Source organism: Capricornis sumatraensis, chromosome 1 (genome assembly GCF_032405125.1).
Source record: "Capricornis sumatraensis isolate serow.1 chromosome 1, serow.2, whole genome shotgun sequence".
NCBI classification, from domain to species: Eukaryota; Metazoa; Chordata; class Mammalia; order Artiodactyla; family Bovidae; genus Capricornis; species Capricornis sumatraensis.
The window spans coordinates 79,410,179-79,433,951 of NC_091069.1; the positions used below are offsets into that span (position 1 = coordinate 79,410,179).

The 23,773-nt window shown below is 38.4% G+C and overlaps 1 protein-coding gene across 1 annotated transcript in view; it reads right to left on the reverse strand.

Annotated features, from left to right (window-relative positions):
• Nucleotides 1-23,773, reverse strand: part of CAMKMT (calmodulin-lysine N-methyltransferase) — a 416,282-nt gene that overhangs the window by 23,876 nt on the left and 368,633 nt on the right. Inside the window, exon 8 of the mRNA XM_068984795.1 lies at nucleotides 2,672-2,746. Within this exon, the coding sequence (XP_068840896.1) occupies nucleotides 2,672-2,746 (75 nt within the window). The remainder of the gene's footprint in view (nucleotides 1-2,671; nucleotides 2,747-23,773) is intronic.

Here is a 23,773-nt window from a genome sequence, read left to right on the forward strand (position 1 = left end):
ATTTTACTTGAACCACAATGTGGGTTTGGAATAGGTTTGTGAATAGAGCTTGTTTTCATGTAAATGGGATCAAGCGGTACCACTGGTTAGCTATTCAGGGAATCAGACAATGCCACCCTTGCTGGAAGTGCTTCAGTAAGAATTTAATCCATGTACCTAATATTTGAACTCCAACTCTTGCTTCATATTCCTGTGGCCTAATCCAGATCTCATTGACTGACAATGACTCGAGGATGGTGTGAGACTTAACGTCATCTATTTATGTGTGGCACCTATTTCTGGCACCGACTATTTCAGGTTTCATCTTAGAGGTAGTGACTAAAGAGAGCTTTCTTTTCCTCCTGTGACATTCTTCAAAAAAAAAAAAAAAAAGCAGCCTGGTCTGCCTGCCTGCCTGTCCCTAGAAGCAGCATCTGTGTAATAACTCTGACAGAGAAACATCAACCCTACAAGACATAAAGAACTCCTGGAGTCCTGGGCTTCCCTGCTATATGCACAACATGTATATTATGAGCATTACTGTACTTTTTAAGTTTCTAAACAGCGTACCCATCTCTGTGAGTATGAAGACAGACCACTTTCAAAGCATTTCTCTTGGAAATAATATCAGCATCGCAGTGAGAGCAGCTTAATGTTTCACATTTACAAATGGGAAATTATAAACAGCCTGACATTCCAGCACTGACACCAGGAGGGGAAAAAAAACAATTCATGCATAGAAAAAAACCATTTATAAAATGAAACTTGGTGTATTTGGTTCATCTGAATACATAAATTCTCAATAGTTACTAGCTGTGTGTATATGTATATGGTATGTGTGTGTATGTATGTACGTATTACATCATATATTATGTTATGTATTTGGAATGAAAGCCTTAACTGAATATGCATTATGTATGTTGGTTATACAGGATCCTGTTGTTGGCTAGGGGAAAAAAGACTATTTTTCAAACATGTTGTGTGGCTATTTTTAACCTGAGAACATTAATCAGAAAAGAGCTTGAATCTTACTTCCTCTGCTTGTCTCTCTGGTACAAATGGGATGACGTGGTGTGAGTGTCATAACACAAGGTATGACAAAGCCAGGCTGTTTTGATATTTGTGCAAAGGACACATTTAACCTGAAATCTCTTGGCTAGACCTGACTTTCCCCACATAATCAGAGCCCATCAGTGGGCGACCCTCGTCTAAATCTCCAAGAAGATCCTGCCCTCCTTCCCTCTCTCCGCTGCTCTCTGATCTGACTTTCATACTTAATCTGATCTAATCCTGCCAGCATTATCTTCATCTGTGCAATGAAACCTGGAGGATCCTTTCTCATATTTGGTGAGGAAAGGCATTTACTAAATTACTTGCTCAAATCATATGGTGAGGTTTTAGCTCCTTATTTTTGATTAGATGAGGGCTGTAGTATTGAGACACAATATCAATGATTAGTCAGAAATCTGGCTCTCCCTTTTTCTGGAAAAAGACTTTCTGAAATTGGGTGCAGAGAGACTAAAATGGCCATTAAAAACTCAACTAAGAATGGAAGAAAATATTTAATTTTCATTGAGAAGAGTTTTTCTGGAGAAAACAGAAAACAAGTCTAATTTCAGGGACTTAGGCAGAAAGTTTACCCACTAAAAATTTTATTAAATAATAATAATTTTAAATAAAAACATCCTGGAGATTACATTCCATTCATTCAACTCTCACGTAAGGAAAATCTTCTCTAGGTTATGGATCTTGTGTTTGGGTTTATCAATAGAAGAGAACTCCTTTAGAATCAGAACTTGTGTTTTCAAATTCATAGTGTCATTTTAAAAATCTTTAGAAAACTACAAATAAGATCTTACTCTTAACAGGAAATATTGTGAATTGTCATGTTTCTCATACGCTGAAATAATTATTCAACACAGGCAGAAAATACATAAGATTAGTTGAAATCATTATTAAGGTTTGATACATATTTATCCTGTAACTTAGGGATGAGACTTTCATTAACAATAAGTAGATTGGGCTAAAAGGGAAGACAAAATATCTCATGTAAATTATTTTTAAAAGGCAAGCATCTGACAGAGATTTTACTATTATTATTTGCATAACAATAAAATGGAATTTTATAATTCTTGTTTTAAGTATAATTAAATATCATAATTGAAGACACTGGAAATACTAGATAGCAAATATACATTTTAAGAAAAGCTATTTCCCTAAAGATATTCTACAGATATGTTTATATGCTGAAGTATATATGTGTGCACACACATACACATCTATATATTCCCTTATATCAATAGTCAGATCTCTCCTAAGAAGTAAGCTAATTGAGCTGTTTGTGTTGATAAACTCCTTTTTCTCCTGACTATTCCTCCCTGAGCCATAATTATTTGCAATTTGCCTAAGTCGTCCATTTACTGATACGTCAAGCATGAAACAGAGGCAATTCCAGAAAATGGAAATGCTTCTCAAAATCAATCTTTGGGAAATAATGTGGTAGAAGTTACTGTGTGGTAGAAGACTACCTTATAACTGTCACATGGAGATGAATATTAATTTGTGGAGGTTAAGGCGGCTTTGTGCCTCATTTGTTGACTCTGCTTCACCGTCAGCAGAGCAGCACAGCCCAATTACTCCAGCAAAGCTATTTTTTATTCTAACAGGAGTTTTATGATTTTTATGTACTTACCAGTCAGCACACATAACAATGTCAAAATGTCCTTCCAGTTGAGAGACATCTGTCTCATTATCCCATCGTAAAACGCTTGAGAAGAAAAAGATTTTAAAAATTATACTTAGGGTTTTTTTTTAAACTTTTGATTTTGAGCTATTAACATTATTTTTGTGGCACTTGAAATTACTTAAAAAGTATATACAAATTATTTCAAAAGGCATAATAAAAAACAAAAACTAGGGATTAACTGTCTGTTCCATATTTTATTTAGTCTTAAAATCTAGGAGAGAAAGAATTCTCTATTCAAATACAATAGTTAGGTTTTTGCTAGTTCTTATAGGCTTGTGTAGACATACTAGGGAAAAATATCATATCTTGACCAGCATCATTAGAATGAGTCCAGACTCCCAACATCAGGGTACATAATGAAACCAAAGTGCTCCCCATCTACTGGAATACAAACTTATACAAAATAAATGATTTACATGGTTAAACATCCTCCTTGCAAGGCATAGGACACAGATTCGATCCCCGGTCCAGGAAGATCCCACAAGCTGTGGGGCAACTAAGCCCATCTACCACAACTACTGAAGCTCGCAAGCCTAGAGCCCGTGGTTTGCATCAAGAGAAGCCACTGAAATGAGAAGCCTGGGAACTGCAACTAAGGTAGCCCTGCTTGCTGCAACCAGAGGAAGCCCACACAAAAACGAAGACCCCACACAGCCAAAATAAGTAAGTAAATCTAAAATCTAAAATAAATGATGTGAAACTTGGTGCTTGGCATATCAACTGCATTTCTTATTGATGAATACTTTGGCAAGATGGAAGAAAAGAATACCAAGTTTCCTTTGGGAGTTCTCAGTTTTCAGGCATATTTTAAAATTCACCTTTTAGGACATTTAGTCTCTAAAAGAAGAAGAGGTTTTAAACCTCACGTAATAACAATAATTAATAACATGTATTTGAAAATTCTAGTTATTCTTATGATGCCAACCAGAGATGTTGTTACTCTCAATTAATAACTGTGATGATTAGCATTTTATCATATTAAAGTATTTAATGACTCCTCTTCCCACCTCATCAACTGTGATTTGCAGTATTACTTTTCAAAGTGAAATTGTGCTATTATCTATTTTGATTATTATTTAAAACTAAACTGCGTGAGCATAGCCTACTCTGGCAAGTTATATTTGCTTATCTTGGTGGGTTCTTTATTTCTTCTAGATCTTTCCTTGTTTGGATATAGAAATAAATCTTATTTTAGTAAGTCCTAACATTCTTTTCAAATATTAATACATTAATATACATCTATGCTGGTAACTCTTTTAAGGTAGAAAGATTAACCACATCACCATGAAAATACCTGTACAGACTGAATATCAGTTATTCATTCACTCATTTGGCTCATCCTTAGTGAGTACCTACTATGTGGCAGGCCCTGCTGTGTGCCACAAGCCACGCTTCACAGAGGCAGTGTTGGCTACATAAACCTGTATGTCAGATGCTGCGCCCTGTGAGTTATGTCAGCATACAGACTCAGAGCGCCATGGAGGGTTTTCCAGAAGAAGCAGATAACCTCTTTGTTCACAGGTCCTGTGACATACGGATGAGCTTTATAAATTCACTGTAGTGTTGTACTTGCCCAGGCATATTGGAGAGCTGAGAAATGGAGGAAACCAGGAAACCCTTAAGATATTAGTGCTGTTTCATATCTAGATTGAGTCCTCAAAGACCCCACACACCTGGGGAGAATGGGAAGCAACAAATATCACCTTTTCTAGAAACACTGAGGCTTCCGAGTGCAGCTGGGACTCAGGCTCAGTGGGAAAGTAAGCCTTCATCAGAGATTTGAGCGTCTTTGAGAGTTTCCACATGAACAAGACAATTTAAAATATAAAAGTAACATCTCCATTACATAAATTTTGGGGAAAAAAAGAAAAGGATTAAAATTATTCATCTTACCATTCATGAACCATCATTTAGAAGATCCTTCTAATATATGTGTAATGACTAACGTACCAGAACAGAAACTGCAGGAAATGCTGTGGTGAGATTGGATATTGGATTCCAGAGGTGCTTCAGCCCCTCAGTTTGACAAAGACCAACCAGAGAGACAGGGATCTGTGGGTTGGTACAGCAGAGGTAACGAGCCGCAACTCTAAAAGAAATGGAAATGCTCAGCTTGGCCACATGGACCACAACACATTCCCTACAGGCATTGCCCTAAAGGCACTTTCCCCCACTTTTCATGAAGTGTATGGCTAGCTGTCCCTGTAACTGTGAGCAAATAACAGAGAGGGAGAGGAGTATGGACAGAGTCCAGTTTTGACATGACAGATATGGTGGCGGAGGCAGTGGTGGTGGTTTAGTCGCTAAATCGTGTCCAACTCTTGCAACCCCGTGGACTGTACCCTGCCAGGCTCCTCTGTCCATGGGATTTCCCAGGCAAGAATACTGGAGTGGATTGCCATTTCCTTCTCCAGGGATCTTCCTGACCAGGGATTGAACCCATGCCCCCTGCATTGCAGGTGGATTCTTTACCAGCTGAGCCACCAGGGAAGCCCATGACAGGCAGACCTGAGTTTAAACACTGGTTCCTTCCTTTACCAGCTGTGTGACTTGGGCAATTATTTCACTTCCCTGAGTTTGTTGTCTTATCTGTAAATGGAGATAACAATGGCCACCTTCTTGAGCAATGTAAGGGCACCATTCACACTGTATTATGAGTTCTACTGGTCACACAGCAAACAATGAAACTGGTGCCTCAGGAAGTGGCGGACTCAAGTGGTTTCTATCTGGGAAGGCTATGATAGACTTCAATATGCAAGGAGCTGGTCCTTCCACCTCTGATGGTCTTGCCCTCCTCTCCTCTGACACTCAGATGTCAGTCATGTACACTAGAGCAGTGCTTTAGCTGTGAGGCAGGACCAGATTTTTTGTTATTGTTTATAGCCAATCTGTTGCACATCATTACTTTTGTAAAATACAATAACAAATGAATAGACAAATGAGATTTTAAAAAACCAAAGACATTCTGAATACAAGTCCACTGATCATAGGCTTGGATGGCACAGTAGTGTTTCTAAACGTTTCCTTCCATTTCTGAATTCACCTCCTTGCAGCTCAGTAATGTACAGTTTGCAAACTGATATCAGTCTTTGGCCTCCTCATTAAGTAGCCCGGCTCTCAGTCCTTGTCTTTACCGATAACTGCAACACTGAATTACTCTCCAACAGCCCCACTTCTCACAGTTCACCTCTTCTAGTAAGGACTCTGATGCAAACCATTCTTCAATCTTCAGTTCAGATCAGTTGCTCAGTCATGTCTGACTCTTTGTGACCCCATGAACTGAACACAACAGGCCTCCCTGTCCATCACCAACTCCCGGAATTTACCCAAACTCACATCCATTGAGGCAGTGATGCCATCCAATCATCTCATCCTCTGTCGTCCCTTTCTCCTCCTGCCTTCAATCTTTCCCAACATCAGGGTCTTTTCAAATGAGTCAGCTCTTCACATCAGGTGGCCAAAGTATTGGAGTTTCAGCTTCAACATCAGTCCTTCCAATGAACAACCAGGACTGATCTCCTTTAGAATGGACTGGTTGGATCTCGCAGTCCAAGGGACTCTCAAGAGTCTTCTCCAACACCACAGTTCAAAAGCATCAATTCTTTGGCGCTCAGCTTTCTTTATAGTCCAACTCTCACATCCATACATGACCACTGGAAAAACCATAGCCTTGACTAGACAGACCTTTGTTGACAAAGTAATGTCTCTGCTTTTTAATATGCTGTCTAGGTTGGTCATAACTTTCCTTCCAAGGAGTAAGCATCTTTTCATTTCATGCCTGCAGTCACCATCTGCAGTGATTTTGGAGCCCCCCAAAATAGTTAGCCACTGTTTCCACTGTTTCCCCATCTATTTGCCATGAAGTGATGGGACCGGATGCCATGATCTTCGTTTTCTGAATGTTGAGCTGTAAGCCAACTTTTTCACTCTCCTCTTTCACTTTATCAAGAGGCTCTTTAGTTCTTCTTCACTTTCTGCCATAAGGGTGGTGTCATCTGCATATCTGAGGTTATTGATATTTCGCCCGGCAATCTTGATTCCAGCTTGCGCTTCCTCCAGCCCAGCGTTTCTCATGATGTACTCTGCATAGAAGTTAAATAAGCAGGGTGACAATATACAGCCTCGACGTACTCCTTTTCCTATTTGGAACCTGTCTGTTCCATTGCAGTTCTAACTGTTGCTTCCTGACCTGCATACAGGTTTCTCAAGAGGCAGGTCAGGTGGTCTGGTATTCCCATCTCTTTCAGAACTTTCCACAGTTTCTTGTGATCCACACAGTCTTCAGTCTTACTGGTCTATAACTGCTGATCTTCTCACTCTGTCACTGGCGCTTCTCCTTCATGTTTATCTTCCCTGCTTGCCCAGCCAGGCCCTGTAGCTAACCGTCTTGACTACTCCCTGGTGCACACCCTCTGCTGTCTCGCCCCTCGCTTGCATTCTCATATTTGTTCAATCCAGCTCTCCGCCTGTTCCAAAACTACATCTGTGCAGCTGAATGTGGTTGGAGAAACACACGGGCATCCTGACTGGCTTTGCTTTAAATTCATGACCATGGAGACTTCCCTGGTGGTCCAGTAGTTTAGACTCTGCCTTCCAATGCAGGGTGTACACGTTCAATCCCTGGTTGGGAAGCTAAGGTCCCACATGCCTTGCGGCCAAAAAACCAAAAAACATAAAAGATACACATCAAAAAAAAAAAAAAAGTGACCATGAACCACAGCGGATTCTTTATGTTTGGCAGTTGTTTTCTCATTTCCCTTCCCCATTTATTCTCCCCGTCTCCTACCTCATTGTTTTGCACCAACTTCACTCTTTTCAAAATTCTAACACTTCCTTCTTTATCCTTACTTTCAGCTGATGACCTTGCTTCTTACTTTACTGTCAAAATTGCAGCAATCAGATGAGAACTTCCACAAACTCTCACCATCACACTTATATTCCTAGCAGCATCTGCAGGTGCATACTCTGTTTCCTATCTATTATCATGGATTAATTAGCCATACACTTATCTAAAGCCAATACTTCCTCTTAAAGACGAGGGCCATTCCCCTTTCATTTATCCTACAGCATAGTTCTAACAATTCTTCCTTCTCTCTCCTATATTATCAGAGTTCTTTCCTTTCTCCTGGATTACTTCCATCAGTATTCAAACATTCAAACAGCTATCTCCCCCCTCTTAAAATATCCTCTCTTCACTCTACCCTCCCTTCTGGTTATTGCTCCAATTCCCTCTTACATCTCTGTAGCAAAACTGCATGAAAAAGTTGTTTAAACTCTATTTTCAATTTCTCTCCTCCCAGTCAGGCTTTTGTCCCCACTGTTTCACCAAAAATGCTCTTGTAAAATTCACCAAAGATCTCCACATTGTTAAATTCAGCTCAGTTTTTACTCATCTTATTTAACCTACCAGTCTGTACCATTCCCATTAGCTCCAGACTCATATATCCAACTTCCTATTTTAATATTGCCACTTGGGTGTCTAATAGACATCTCAAACTCAGTATCTCCAATAATGAATTCCTCATCATCTTTCCCCAAATTCATAGCATTCACTGTCTTTCTCATCTTGTTAATTCTCAGGCCAAAACCCTTGACTTTTATTTTTTTTACACCCCATGTTGAATATGCCAGGAAATGCAGTCAGTTCCACCTCTGAAATATGTCAAAATCCAAGTGTTCTCTATTTCCACTGCTCCCATCCTGGTCTAAACTACCCTCTTCTCTAATCTGAGTTACTGTGTAGTCTCCTAATTGGTTTTCCTGCTATAATCCTACATTTCCTGCTCAAGGGAGCAGGCAGAGAGATCCTTTTAAAATAGAAAATATGAAATCATGAGCCTTCTCTATTTACTACCTTCTAACGGCTCCTCTCTTCACACAGAGTAAAAGCCACACAGTCTTTACATTGAACTATAAGACCCTATGCAATCTAGGTACCATTCTGACCTCAGCTCCCATTACTCTCCCCCTTACTCCCTTTGCTCTAGCAACACCAATCTCTCTATGATTTCTTGAAAACACTAGGGATATACTTCTCCCTCAGGGCCTTTAAATTGGCTGCTTCCTCAGTGTGATGCTCTTCCTCCAGACATCCCTAGGGCTTGTTCCCTTACCTCCTTCCAGTCTGCTTGAACGTTGTACCTTCTCAGAGTGGCTTACACTGATCATTCTACTTAAAGCTGTAATCATTCATTCCTACTGCAGCATTCCTGAACCCCCTTAACCTGCTCTTCATTTTTTTTGATAGCAATTATTATCCTTTAATATGCTATATAACTAAATCATTAATTTTTAAAATTCTTTTTCTCCAGTAGAAGATAAACATCCTAGGGAAAGAGATTTCTAAAACCTGTTTTGTACCATGATGTATTTTTCACTGCCTAGAACAGTCCGTGACACGTAACAGCTGCTCAGTAAACATGCCATTTGAATGAACTGTGTATGAATATACTTAGCAGAGTGTCTCGCATATAGAAGGCACTCAAGAAACACAGGTTCCTACATTACGTTGTTCTTTGAATAGAATGTGTAGATTAAGTAGACATGGAGGCCACTTAAAATGCTTTCTCAGGATTTACTTTAGGTAATGATGGAGTTATATACACCTTGTTTACCCTACTGCCCAGAACAACTAAAAACATATATGTGTGTGTATATATATATATATAACATGATAGTTTTATATTTTATAATATATAAAATAATAGTTTTATTTATTTAAAATATATAAATAATAGTTTCCAAGACACTAAGAGTCAGCAACAAATGATGGTGATCCTTGAGCAAGGGGTAAAAATAAAATGAGCCCTACCATGGCCCCATTCTACTGCCTTGAGAGGGTTTCCAGGCCACAGTACAAGGAGGGTAAACTGAGCTGGAATTAGGTGGATTCTTTGAGCTAAGGAGATAGTGCTAAGAATCTGAGGAAACCAAGACAGTTATCGTTTCTAGTATCGAGTATCAGATAGGAGAGTGCTGCACAGACAGTCTATGGATAGTTCCCCTGAGAAGTATTCTGCAAGTACTGATTGGACCATGTGTATGAGGAAACTCCTTGAGGTTGGAAAAGAACCACCTGAGAAGACTGGAGGGGACTGGCCACACAGGGCCAGGAAGTGCAGCTGTTCTCAGCAGCCAGACTACAGAGCCTCCTAATCCGCAGGGCACTGAGTGGTGTTCTCAGATGGATCTTGTCTCAGCAGTGGAGAATAACTAGCTCTAGACTAAATGCTGCTTTGGTTCTGCCGAATAAATTTTAACAGTGACACTCAAAAGATCAAATTATTTCAAAACAATGTAACTGTGTCCCAGAACGAAACAGAATCATTTATAGAAATATTAAAACATTCAGATACTAAAAAGGTAAAATTGAAAATACTTGGTATACAATCAAAGATTACCAGACATGCAAAAAGTCAAATAATAAAGCCCATAATGAGGAGGAAAACTGAATAATTGAACTTGACACAGATGTTAGAATTCACAAAGGTATTAAACTAGATATCACAATGATATTTGCTGTATTAAAAAGGTAAGTAGAGACAAAAAGGATACTTTGAAAGTACTTCTAATGAGGAAGACTACAATGTCTGAGAAGAAAATACATTGGATGGAATTCAAAGCAAATTAGACATTTCAGGAGAAAAAAATCAGTGAACTTGAAGACAAAACAATGGATACTATCCAAAATGGAAATATAAAGAGAAAAAAAAATAGAAATAAAACAAAAGAATATCAGCAAGTGAGCTGTGAAGCAAATTTGTGTCCTAATATATGTGTTATTGGAGTTCCCAAAGGACAAAAGAGGGGGAGACAGAAAAAAATATCTGAAGAAATAATGGCTAAAATATTTTCAAATTTAATAAAAACTATTAACCCACAGATCAAGAAATTTCAACAAACTCCAAGCACAAGAAACATAATGACAACTACAAGGCATATAATAAATCCAATCAAATTGTCTGAAAACAGTGATAAACAGAAAATCTGAAAAGCACCCAGAGGAAAAGACACGTTATTCAAAGAAAGATATGGATGATAGTATATTTCTTTTGAGGAATATGCAAGTCAGGAGACAGTGGAATGACATCTTTAAAATACTAAAAAGAGAAAAGTATGCCAACCTTTTGTATGGCCAACCTATTGCTTGGCCACTCACAATGTTGTTTGTTTTTTTTTTAAGGTGAAATAGATGTTTTCAGACATACAAAAGTTGCAAGAATTAATCACCAGCAGATCTGTATTACAAACAGTGTAAAGAAAGTCTTTTAGGTAGAAGAAAAATCAATACCAGATGAAAATATGGATCTATAGAAAGGAAGGATGAGAACTATAAATTATAACTAAGTGAGTAAATATATAAGATTCTTTTCTTATTATTTAACTGTCTTAAAAATATAGTTGACTGGTTACACAAATAAGTATTGTAGGGTTTATAACATATGAATAAATAAAATAGAGGATAATAATAGTGTAAGAGTGGGAAGGGAGTAATAAAAGAATACTTTTGTAAAGTTTTCATAGTATAGATGAAGTGGTATGTCATTTAAAGATAGACTGTGGTAAGTTAAAGGTATATACTATAAAACCTAAAGCAACCACCAAAATAACTATAACATATATACATCATGATCAAGTCAGGTTGATCAAGTGAGGGAATGAAAGAAAGTTTATAGTTTAAAGTTTAAAACATGGTCTCATAGTTTAAAATTAATCAATATAATTCATCATATATATGAACTAGAAAAATGTGATAATTTCAATAATTGCAGAAAATCCACTGACAAAGTTGAATACCTATTTCTGATGAAAATTCTCAGCAACCAAAGACAAAAAGGGAACTTTCTTAACCTGAAGAAGATTATCCATGAAAAATCTGGAGCTAGCAGCATATCACATTTGGGCTCCCCAGGGGCTCAGCAGTAAAAAGTCTGCCTACAATGTAGGAGATGGGGGTTCAGTCCCTGGGTGGGAAGATTCCTGGGAGACAAAAATGGCAACCCACTCCAGTATCCTTGCCCTGGAAATCCCAGGGACAGAGGAGCCTAGTGGGCTACAGTCTGTGGGGCCACAAAAGAGTCATCCATGACTAAGCAACCAACCAACCAACAACCAACATCATACTTAATGGTGAAAGACCAGATGCTTTCTACCTAACATCAGCAACATGAAAATGATGTTTCTCTCACTATTCAATATTGCACTAGAGATTCTAGCCAGTGCAATAAGGCAAGGCAAAAAAGGCATCAAGAGTGGAAAGGAAGAAGTAAAATTGTCTTTATTAGTGGGCAATATGATCGTCTACATAGACTATCCAATGAGATAGAGAGAAAAGTAAGAAGAAATAATAAGTGAGTTTAACACAATTATGGGATACAAGATCAATACACAAAATTTAACTGTATTTATACAAACAACAAAATAATTGAAAATTTAAATTTCTAATTCCATGCCATTTACAATAATATTTTTAAAAACATACCATTTATAATAGCATATAATATGAAATAGTATTTCAGTGGACAAAGGGGGTATTTTCAACAAATAGTGCTTTAATAATTAGATATCCATATATAAAAACCTTAAATCCATATCTCACATCATATGGATGTGAAATGGGTCAACTTAAAATGGATCAGAAGCCTAAATATTAAACCTAAAATTATAAACCTTGTAGATGAAAATACTAGCGAAAATCTTTGTACCCTTAGCTGAAGAAAAGATTTCTTAGATATGACACAAGATGCATGATCCATAAAAGAAAACATTGGTAAGTTAGACTTTATTAAAATTAAAAATTTCTGCATTTTGAAAGATGCCAGGAGGAGAATGGAAAGACATGCTACAGGCTGGGAGAAAATAGCATATATTTTTGCAAATCATGTATTTGATAAAGAGCTTATATCCAGAACATATAAAGAACTCTGGGTGTGTTAACAATAAGAAAACAAGCAACCCAATTGAAAAAAAAAATGAGTAAGGCATTTGAATAGATACAAATAAGATATATAAGTGGCAAATAAGCACATGAAAAGATATCCAACATCATTAGTCATTAGGGAAATTCAAATTAAAATCCTAATGAGATTATCACTATATACGTATTAGAAGGGCTATCATTTAAAAGATTGACTACATTGAGAGGTGATGACAATGTGAAAAAATGGAACTCTCTGATACCACTGAGGGGAATATAAAATACAACCACTTTGGAAAACAGTTTGGCACCTTCCTTTAAAAGTTAAATCTATGCCTGTCTAAGATCTAACTGGTCCAGTTCTAGGTATTTATTCTACCTAGAATAATGAAGTGAAAGGATATACCCATACAAAACACATATCCATCTAACCATATGTGTACCTAAGTGTTCATAACAGGTTTACTTGTAACAGCCCGAGACTGGCAACAACTCAAAGTTCATCAGTGGGTGAAAGGACTAAAAAAAAATTGAGGTATAGCCATACAGTGGGAGAATACTCAGAAATAAAGTGGAAAGAACTATTGATACATGCAACAATACAGGTGATCTCAAAACAGTTTTGCTGACTGAAAGGACATCAAGGGAAAAAGCACATACTGAATGATCTCACTTATTTAAAACTTTAGAAAATATAAACTAATATATAATAAAAGAAAGCAAATCAGTGGTTTCCTGGAGAGGGAGGGAACTTCAAGGGTCCAGAAAGGAGGGGGTGATAAGACATGATCAGTATTTCAATTATGGTGATGGTTTCAGGGGTGTATACAAATTTCAAAACTTCTAAAATTATACATACACTTTATTGGGTTTCAATTTCACCACAATGAAACAGTTAAAAATTTAAAAAGAAATGCTTTCTGAAAGACAGCAGAGTATATGTACATACATATAACTAGGTCCCTTGCCTATATGAGCTTACAATCTAAGGTATAACAATCATAGGTAAAGACATGTAAAGATGGTTTTATCAGTCACCCAAATCATGTCAATGTGTTACTTGCAATTGACATTAAGGTAAAATGTATGTGTCTCCATTTTATTTCATCATAATATCAAATTTTTCTGTTTAAAATGAATTACAAAGAAAAGTACCATTTTATAGATAGAAACATAAAATCAATAATAATTACAGGACACATGCTTTAACAATCTTTGGAGAAGGCGATGGCACCCCACTCCAGTACTCTTGCCTGGAAAATCCCATGGACGGAGGAGCCTGGTGGGCTGCAGTCCATGGGGTCGCTAAGAGTCGGACACGACTGAGCGACTTCACTTTCACTTTTCACTTTCATGCACTGGAGAAGGAAATGGCAACCCACTCCAGTGTTCTTGCCTGGAGAATCCCAGGGACAGGAGAGCCTGGTGGGCTGCCGTCTCTGGAGTCACACAGAGTCGGACACAACTGAAGTGACTTAGTAGCAGCAGCAGCAGCTTTAACAATGTTAATATTTATAAGCATGTCAAACCTGTTGAGTTTAACAGTATAGTACAATAGAAAGAATACTAAACTTCATAGCTCGGAAGCTTGATTTCAAATACTAGCTCCCTCACAAGCCAGTCAGGCTGAGAGATGCTCTGAATATCACTGCCCTCAAATGTAAAAAAAGAGACAGTAATAGTGGCATTCCATGATGATAATGAATTGAATGAAACAGAGTAATACAAGTGTATTATGAGTGCTCAATAAATATTAGTTTCCCTTCCCTTAGTCTTGCACTAACTTGTGTCTTTTCATTCTGGCTTTGAGGTTGGAGTTTCAACCTGAAATGCAGAGCCAAGTCAATTTCTAACAGGACTCTCACCCTGTGATCTAAAATTCACAGTGAAAAAAATTTCTCAGTAGATGACCTTACTGAGAGCCTGAGATTAGCTGATACCATCTTTTCCCTCTTCTTCATATTCTCCTCTTCTTTATCTTTTCTCTCTCCTCTTGTCACAAAGGAAGTAGGGTCACTCATCCTTTCAAAGAGAATCCACTCCCAACCTGTGTGCAGGATAAAATCACTCCTCCTCTTTCCTCTGAGTGCAGAGGTTTGCAAACCTGGGTGTGTATCAGAATCCTCAGAAAGTCTGTTAAAATACAGATCACTGGGTTTCAATCCCTGAGTTTCTGATTCAGTATGTCTGGGGTGAGACACACTGAGATGCTTGAGAATCTGCATTTCAAACAAATGTCCAAGTGATGCTGAGGCTGCTGGTCTGGGGGCTTTACTTTGAGAAGTACTACTCTAGGTCCTTGTTCCATCCAATGCTGGGCCCCATCACACTCATTTCTTCTTCCTCAGCTGTTGTGCCATGCCTGCCAACATGCCCACCCCTCCCAGCAACTCTGCTTCCCTCTAGTCCACATCCATCAACATTTTGCAGGAATAGCCTACTCTCATTACTTCACCTGCCCTGGCAAGACGACCTTTCTCACAACAGTCACTGGAACTGCTCTGCAATTTGCTTGACCTCCAGCAATCTCCAGCAGCTGACACTGCTGATCACCCTCTCCACTGAAATTAACAACACAAGTTGTACTAGTCATAATAACAGAATCAGAGATATTTGAAATGGAAAATATAATTAGTAAAACTATCACTGTGTTTTTCATTCTGAAATCTCAAAACAGTTTACCAGTCCTCCTTAACCAGTGTAGAATTCACTGGTCACCAACATAGGGGGTTCCTGATTGCGTGCTCAGTTGCTTCAGTTGTATCTGACTCTTTGCGACCCTGGGGACTGTGGCCCACCAGGCTCCTCTGTTTATGGGATTTCCCAGGCAAGAATACTGGAGGAGGTTGCCATTTCCTCTTTAAAGGGATCTTTCTGACCCAGGGATGGGACCCTTTTGCATCTCCTGCATTGGCAGGCAAGTTCTTTTACACTAGAGCCACCTGGGAAGCCCAATAGGGGGTTCAAACGTTAAGCAAATCTTCTGGACTCTGAAGGAAGTTTTTTGTCCATTTAATTGCAAACAAAAACACAGAACAAGAGGATGGGATCAGCTTTAAAGTCAGTCTAGAAACATAGGAGTGATAGCCTGGAGCAGCAGGTCTCAAACTTTAGTATCAGAATCATCTGTAGAGCTACAGTGATTTAAGAAAAACAATCTGATTATCTCTATACATGCTGAAAAGGCATCAGCTAAAGCACCATATGGATTTATGACAAAATCTTTTAAAAACAGGAATCAATAGAAAATTCCTTACGAAGATAAAAATATCATTTCTTTTTCAACTCATAGGCTAATGCACATTTAATGGTGAAACACTAGAGGATTCCCAACAAAGTTAGACTCAAACGTATTTAATATCATTTTGGGATTTTTTTTAATCCAATAAAATTATACAAGAGAAGAAAAAAAGATACAAGAATCAGAAAGAAGTAAAAAGTCTCATCATTTGCAAATGATGCGATTGTTTATTTGGAAAATTCAAGAGACTAGGTTGACAAGGTATTAGAAGTAATAACTCATTGAACTGACTAAACATTTGCTAGACAAAATCCTATAGCTTTCTTTATATACACACATACAAATAAAATAATAGTTAGAAAATAATGAAAGACCTCATTTATAAAAGAAACAGAAAAAGGTTTCTAAAAATAAATTTAGAAATGAAACATTTTAAATGCTAGTGAAACACCTAAAAAAGCTTAGAAAGAAAACTACTTGTTCTTGAATAGAAGATTCAGTCATAAGACAGCATCTTAGTAAATTAATTTATATATATATTTTCAGTCAAAATTAAAATACCACTGTAATACAAATACCAACATGATTTTAGAATATTCTAGGGAGAAAGAATGATGGCAAGAGACTAGTTTTTATAGATACAAAAATATATTACAAACTTTAGTAATTTACACAGTTTGATAAGGCTGTATGAATAGACAAAGTCCACTTCTGAAAATTTGCTCTGTAGATATTTGTCGTTGCTCAGTCGCTCAGTTTTGTCCAACTCTTTGCGACCCCATGGACTGCAGCACGTCAGGCTTCCCTGTCCTTCACCATTTCCTGGAGTTTGCTCAAACTCTTGTCCATTGAGTCAGTGATGCCATTTAACCACCTCATCCTCCGTTATCCCCTTCTCCTCCCACCTTCAATCTTTCCCAGCATTAGGGTCTTTTCTAATGAGTTGGCTCTTTGCATCAGGTGGCCAAATTATTGGAGTCTCAGCCTCAGCATCAGTTCTTCCAATTAATATTCAGGGTTGATTTCCTTTAGGATTGACTGTCCTTGTATTCCAAAGGACTCTCAAGAGTCTTCTCAAACACCAGAGTTCAAAAACATCAATCTTTGGCGCTCAGCCTTCTTTATAGTCCAACTCTCACATCTATACATGACTACTGGAAAAACTATAGCTTTAACTATATGGATCTTTGTCAGCAAAGTAATGTCTCTGCTTTTTAATATGCCATCTAGGTTTGTCATAACATTTCTTCCAAGGAGCAAGCATCTTTTAACTTCAAGGCTGCAGTCACCATCCACAGTAATTTTGGAACCCAAGAAAATAAAGTCTGTCACTGTTTCCACTGTTTCCCCATTTATTTGCTATGAAGTGATGGGACCGATGCCATGATCTTGGTTTTTACAATGTTGAGTTTTAAGCCAGCTTTTTCACTCTCCTCTTTCACCTTCATCAAGAGGCTCTTTAGTTCCTCTTCTCTTTCTGCCATTAGGGTGTTTCATTTGAGAGTGTTTCATTTTCATTTCATGAGTAACTGAAAAAAAAAAAAAAAAAAACCACAATGGAACAAAATATCCTAATACTGATTGCCTCATTTTAAACCAATTGAGCACACAGAAAAATGAGGTTCAGGGAGCTTTGGCTTAATTGCAGGGATATGAAAAAAGTGCTTTCTGAAGCTGTGGAGTGTGACACTGCTGTACACATACACACACATGGCCTTTTCCAGCTTTCCCAAGAATAAGTCAACAAATCTGAGATTTGTGACCCTGACTCAAATACCATCTGCATATCTGAAGTTGATATTTCTCCCGGCAATCTTGATTCCAGCTTGTGTGTCATCTAGCCCAGCATTTCACATGATGTACTCTGCACAGAAGTTAAATAAGCAGGGTGACAATACACAGTCTTCACACACTCCTTTCCCAATTTGCAACCAGTCTATTGTTCTATGTCTGGTTCTAACTGTTGTTTCTTGACCTGGATACAAGTTTCTCAAGAGGCAGGTAAGGTGGTCTCATATTTCCATCTCTTGAAGAATTGTCCACAGTTTATTGTGATTCACACAGTCAAAGGATTTGGCATAGTCAATAAAACAGAAGTAGACGGTTTTCTGGAACTTTCTTGCTTTTTCAATGATCCAATGAAGCCTTTCCCTTCTCCAGCCCACAAAAGTCTCAAATACACACAAAAAAGCCCACAAAAAGGAGAGCTAACTCTATCAAAATATCAAAACTAGGTAACATTCACTCTGTGGGAGCTTATTTGTTCAGTACAAAAGGGATATGAGCCCTTCTATAATGTGTTAAGCAAATAAAATGTGTTAGAAATAGGAAGTATACTTAGTACTTTCATTTTCTCATATCCAAGATAGCAACAGATGGAAACAGGACTGTGCCACTTCTATAAATCTCAGCAGTTCTTGAGATTCTGTTACCGTAATTCTAGTAAAACTCACTAACAGGTATGTTTTATCAGAAAATTTCTTAAGAGAGCCTTCAGCTTCCTTATCTCAGTTACCTTCTTCTAACCGTCCTCTTCAACCTGACAAAGGACAGATAAATGCCTACTCGCAATGTCAGTTTGTCTACAGATGCTGTGTGTGCACGCCCGAGAAGAAGCCTACCCTGAAATGAAAGTCAGCTATCTGATATATAAACGATGTCTCAATCTCTAGAGTTTGACTCTCTTCTACTAAAAACTGCTTGGTTCCATAAGCTTTACAGATTCATGTCTTACGCTGCTTTTCATTTATCATGTCATTTATTTTATCTTTCAAAGTGTGCTCCAAATACAAACTTTAAAACCTTTCATGTAATAGGGATAAAGTGTATTAATTGCTTCAGGGAATATAAAAACATATAAAGCAGAGTCCTTGCCTTTAAGTTCTTCCCAGAATGTGAACTCCAAGAAGGCATGGACTTTCTCAGTTTCATTCATCACTACATCTCTAGCAACTGAGAACAGTAGTTGACATAGAGAAGGTGATCAAAATAATTACCCAAAATATGAATGAAACAATGTACATGAAAATAGACAACACACTTTGAATAATGAGAGAATATGCCATGTTTGGCCACCTGATGCGAAGAGCTGACTCATTTGAAAAGACCCTGATGCTGGGAAAGAATGAAGGCAGGAGGAGAAGGGGACGACAAAGGATGAGATGGTTGGATAGCATCACCGACTCAATGGACATGAGTTTGAGTAAGCTCCGGGAGTTGGTGATGGACAGGGAGGCCTGGCGTCCTGCAGTCCATGGGGTTGCAAAGAGGTGGACATAACTGAACGACTGAACTGAACTGAACTGATGCCATGTTTTCTGGGGGACGATTCTAAGGCCAATAGAAGTTAAAAGAAGGCAAAGGTTAGGGCAAGCTGACGTAGTCTGAGAAAGCAGTGGAAATGGTAATTAAGTTGTGACGCCATGGACTGTAGCCCGCCAGGCTCCTCTGTCCATGGAATTCTCCAGGCAAGAATACTGGAGTGGATAACCACCCATTCCCTTCTCCAGGGGATCTTCCCGACCCAGGGATAGAACTTGGGTCTCCTGCACTACAGGCGGATTCTTTACCAACTGAGCCACCGGGGAAGCCCAGAAGAAAGGATTTAGATGGATAAGGAAAAGGGGAACAAGACTGGCAAAGACTAGAGATGAGGCAAACCAAATGTGCTAGAGGAGAGTGAGGAGGTTTGGGTGACCCAAGGAGAGTACGTATGTTGGGGAACAGTGAAAGCTACATTGAATGACGAGAGTGAGGAAAGTGAGAGAAGACTGCAGAAGGCCTGGAAGAGGCAGCAATTTCATCCCACTTGGTTGGAATTTATATATTCTTAAAGCATTTTTCACATCCTCAATTTAAACTCTAAAGCAAAACGAACCTCGAGAAGATGTAGATCTTAAAAAGTAGCAGGGCAAACCTAGATGTCCATCAGCAGATGAATGGATAAGAAAGCGGTGGTACATATACACAATGGAGTATTACTCAGCCGTTAAAAAGAATTCATTTGAATCAGTTCTGATGAGATGGATGAAACTGGAGCCAATTATACAGAGTGAAGTAAGCCAGAAAGAAAAACACCAATACAGTATACTAACACATATATATGGAATTTAGAAAGATGGCAATGACGACCCTGTATGCAAGACAGCAAAAAAGACACAGATGTGTATAGCGGACTTTTGGACTCAGAGGGAGAGGGAGAGGGTGGGATGATTTGGGAGAATGGCATTGTAACATGTATACTATCATGTAAGAATCGAATCGCCAGTCTATGTCCGATGCAGGATACAGCATGCTTGGGGCTGGTGCACGGGGATGACCCAGAGAGATGTTATGGGGAGGGAGGTGGGAGGGGGGTTCATGTTTGGGATCACATGTACACCCGTGGTGGATTCATGTCAATGTATGGCAAAACCAATACAGTATTGTAAAGTAAAATAAAGTAAAAAAAAAAAAAAAGTAGCAGGGCAATGGAGCCAATAGCCAATCCTGGGGGCCCACATAAAGGTAAAATTTGGGTTATAAAAGTCTTAAAAGTTGTGAATTCCACAGTTTACTAAAATTAATGGTTTATCAAAGAATAATAAAAAAGTCACAGGTCTAAATTCACTAGCAATTTTCACACAAAGATAAACTCTCTTCTTAAGTAGAAAGTTACTTTTAATATCACAGCAGGGTATATTTAATCAATTTTTTAAAATATTGTAACTGTTCATTACTATTAACTGGAGAATGACGCCATTCACTAATTCTGGAACACCTAGAAATATGCAGACATCAGAAGTTCTGAATGGTTCTTTATTAGACAGTCACAGTTTTGAAGACAGCTTCAGATAAATCTAACAATTGAGAAGCTGTAAATATCCTTGCTCTTTCACCAAACTCTAGCTATATTTAGTGGCCTGACTTTCTTTGCTCATGAGTTATTTGCTATAACTTTGTATTTATGTTCTCACAGGCAGAATACTTTGGGCATATTAGTTAAATTGACAGATGGCTGCATGGATGGACCAGTGACTGAATCACCAAATGACTATATTCAGATCTTTGAGAGGCAATGGCTATATCCTTCACAAACGTGCATCCTAGATCTTTTAGCCAGGCCTAAAGCTTCCAGGCTTTTGCAAACGCATCTTTCCAACTGAGTGATCACACTTGTGAGCGACAGTCACACTTGCATTAAAATGGAACGGAGGGAGTAAGAGTTTGGAAGGCAAGAGCATTATTCTAGGCAAGGCTACTGGTGGCTATGACAGCAGGAGTAGCTTTACTGTCAAGCTAATGATGCCTAAACATTGAGACCCACCCCCTCCTCACACAGGTCCCTCCCCAGGCCCACAGGAGCCCTAGTGATGCGTTCACATGGTCGTTGCTTCTATACAATTTGCCAAAATAAGGTTTAATAGAATTCATCCTCCCAAAGAGGACCCTCAATGTAAGTTTTGGGCCATACCCCACCTGGGTCTGCCCTGTAGGAAGAGGCTGGTCACAGGAGGAATGCTGGTTCCTGAGACAACTGGCAAGGCAGGGGGAACAGGAGCTTGGGGTGCCTGTCAAATTTCTGGGTCGCTTTATCGTTCTTTTTTTAAAAACACCAGTTCCTAGGTTCACGGTTCTCATATCACGATTTTCCTTTCTGCTTTTACATCTTCCTTGCAAATGAAGTCACAGGAGACATTCAGCTGTTACAAACTTCATGTCAAGCTTTGAAGTGCTTTTTAATAGCAGAAATATTTGGCTCACGTGTGGGCTTTATAGCTATGGTAAATACCTCTTAGCTATCTGTCGCTACTGTTATTCCACACCTCCAATTTGGAGAAGAAATTCTGCATATGCATTGAGGCACTAAAAAAGAATATTGAACTATATCTTAGCTCTTTTGTGAATGATTTCCTTTTATTTTGTCTCACATGGAGCTAACGCTTTCATCATATTGTACTGGTTATGGGTGGGAAAGCAGTGGATACAGGGGGACGCTGATTATTGCATCATTGGTTGGCAGTTTCCTCTTAGCTTCTTGAAGGTTAAGTGGCCAAGTAGCTCCTTAATATGAGATCAAGGCATTTCAAAGACTGACTAATCCACCTGCTTTCTGGCAAAGTGCTTTCGCAGACTTTGGACAAAATGCTTACAGTGGTTTAAAAGAGAAGAAACTGACCACAATGAATATGAAATAAAGACAGAAAAAAAAAATCTCCTCTTCTTGGATGTCCCTGTGTGACTACTGACATACAGACTATACGTCCAAGTACATCTCAGAATCATATAGTAGAAATAGTATTTTTGAGAACACCAAACAGAAACAAAGGCATTTGAGATATAACCTGTGTTGAACAATAACATTTTGCTTCTTTATGTAACTTCATTATTTTATGAAGGGATATAGAAAATACTACTGTACTCCATAAGTTAAACACTTGACATTTTTATTCCACCAAAATGCAACATTTTAGAATTCTAGATATGTTTATTAATTAGTGATTATTAACACCCAGTAAACAACATTATGTCTTGTAAAAACACAATCTCTCTTCACAGCATGATGCTGAAATCTATTATTCCCTGATTCCATATGCTGAAATACACTCAAATGGTCACAAATGACCTTAAGCATTAAATAAATGTAAATGAGGACAACACAGAAAATGTGCTTTTGATTGATAACTAAAAGACCAGGTTGAAAATCACGTCCAAAAATGAAGTCCTCCACAGAAGGGTATGGCAGTCTGCACTGTGAAATAAAAGCTATCCTAAGAATGAAGAGTACCCAAGTAACAGAGTGCTGTTTTTCTGAACCTACTGGAAACAGAACTGGTTGTTCATTTATTTGAGAAACACAGAGCATACTACCCCCATGCCATCGACCTACTGTGAACATTCTAATACCACATTAAAAAAAAATAAATATAGACACATTATACTTACCAGCTAATATAAGAGAAAAAAAAGTTATTGCTACTCCATACCCTCATCCCATATGTTTTACACTTTAGTTTTTAAGCATTGCTGCTGTTCACCTGGGCTTTCTAATGCCTCAGTGGTAAAGAATCTACTTGCCCAGACAGGAGACATGGGTTCATTCCTTTGGTTGGGAAGATTCCCTGGAGGAGGAAATGGCAACCCTAGTATTAGCACTCTAGTATTGTTTGAGAAATCCCATGGAAAGAGGAATCTGGTGGGTTCCCAGCCCATGGGGTCGCAAACAAGTCAGACACCACTTAGCAACTAAATAGCAGCAGCAGCTGTTCACCCACCTTTTCTTTTTCCCCCAAGCTAAGTAGAGTGGGGGATGGGAAAGCATCCTCAAACAGAAAACTCAAAATGTCAAAGAATGATGAATTAACAGTAATTAAAGAATTACTTCAAACTTAGACTGTTCTCCCAATAATGTCTGTGGTTAAACATGTAAAAGAAAAATGCACAGATACAGATATTTCTTGGGAAAACTACTAAATGGATATTCATTACTTGAGGGCAAAATTAAAATGTAGCATCATAGAAGCGTTGCTTTGGTTGAGCATAAGCATTTCTCCTAGTTTTGATAAGAAGGAGAAACTTCTGTTTAGGGAATGAATACCTAGACCAGTTTCAAACCATAAAACAGAACAAGGTTTCTCAGTCTTGGTTTTATTGACATTTTGAGCCAGAGAGTTCTTTGTTGGGGGTGGTAGTGGGATGTCTTGAGCATTGTAGGATGCTTAGCAGCATCTCTGGCCTCCTTCCACTAGATTCCAGTAGCAACTGTCTTATCCCAGTTATAACAGTAAAAAAGTCCCCAGGGGGAAAACTGCCTCCCCCTGCCACCATCCCCCCCAGGTTGAGCAGCAGTGAAACAGACCCACTCACAAGGAGGTCCTAGGCTGGGCTTCTCCCAACCTCATAGTGTACTCTC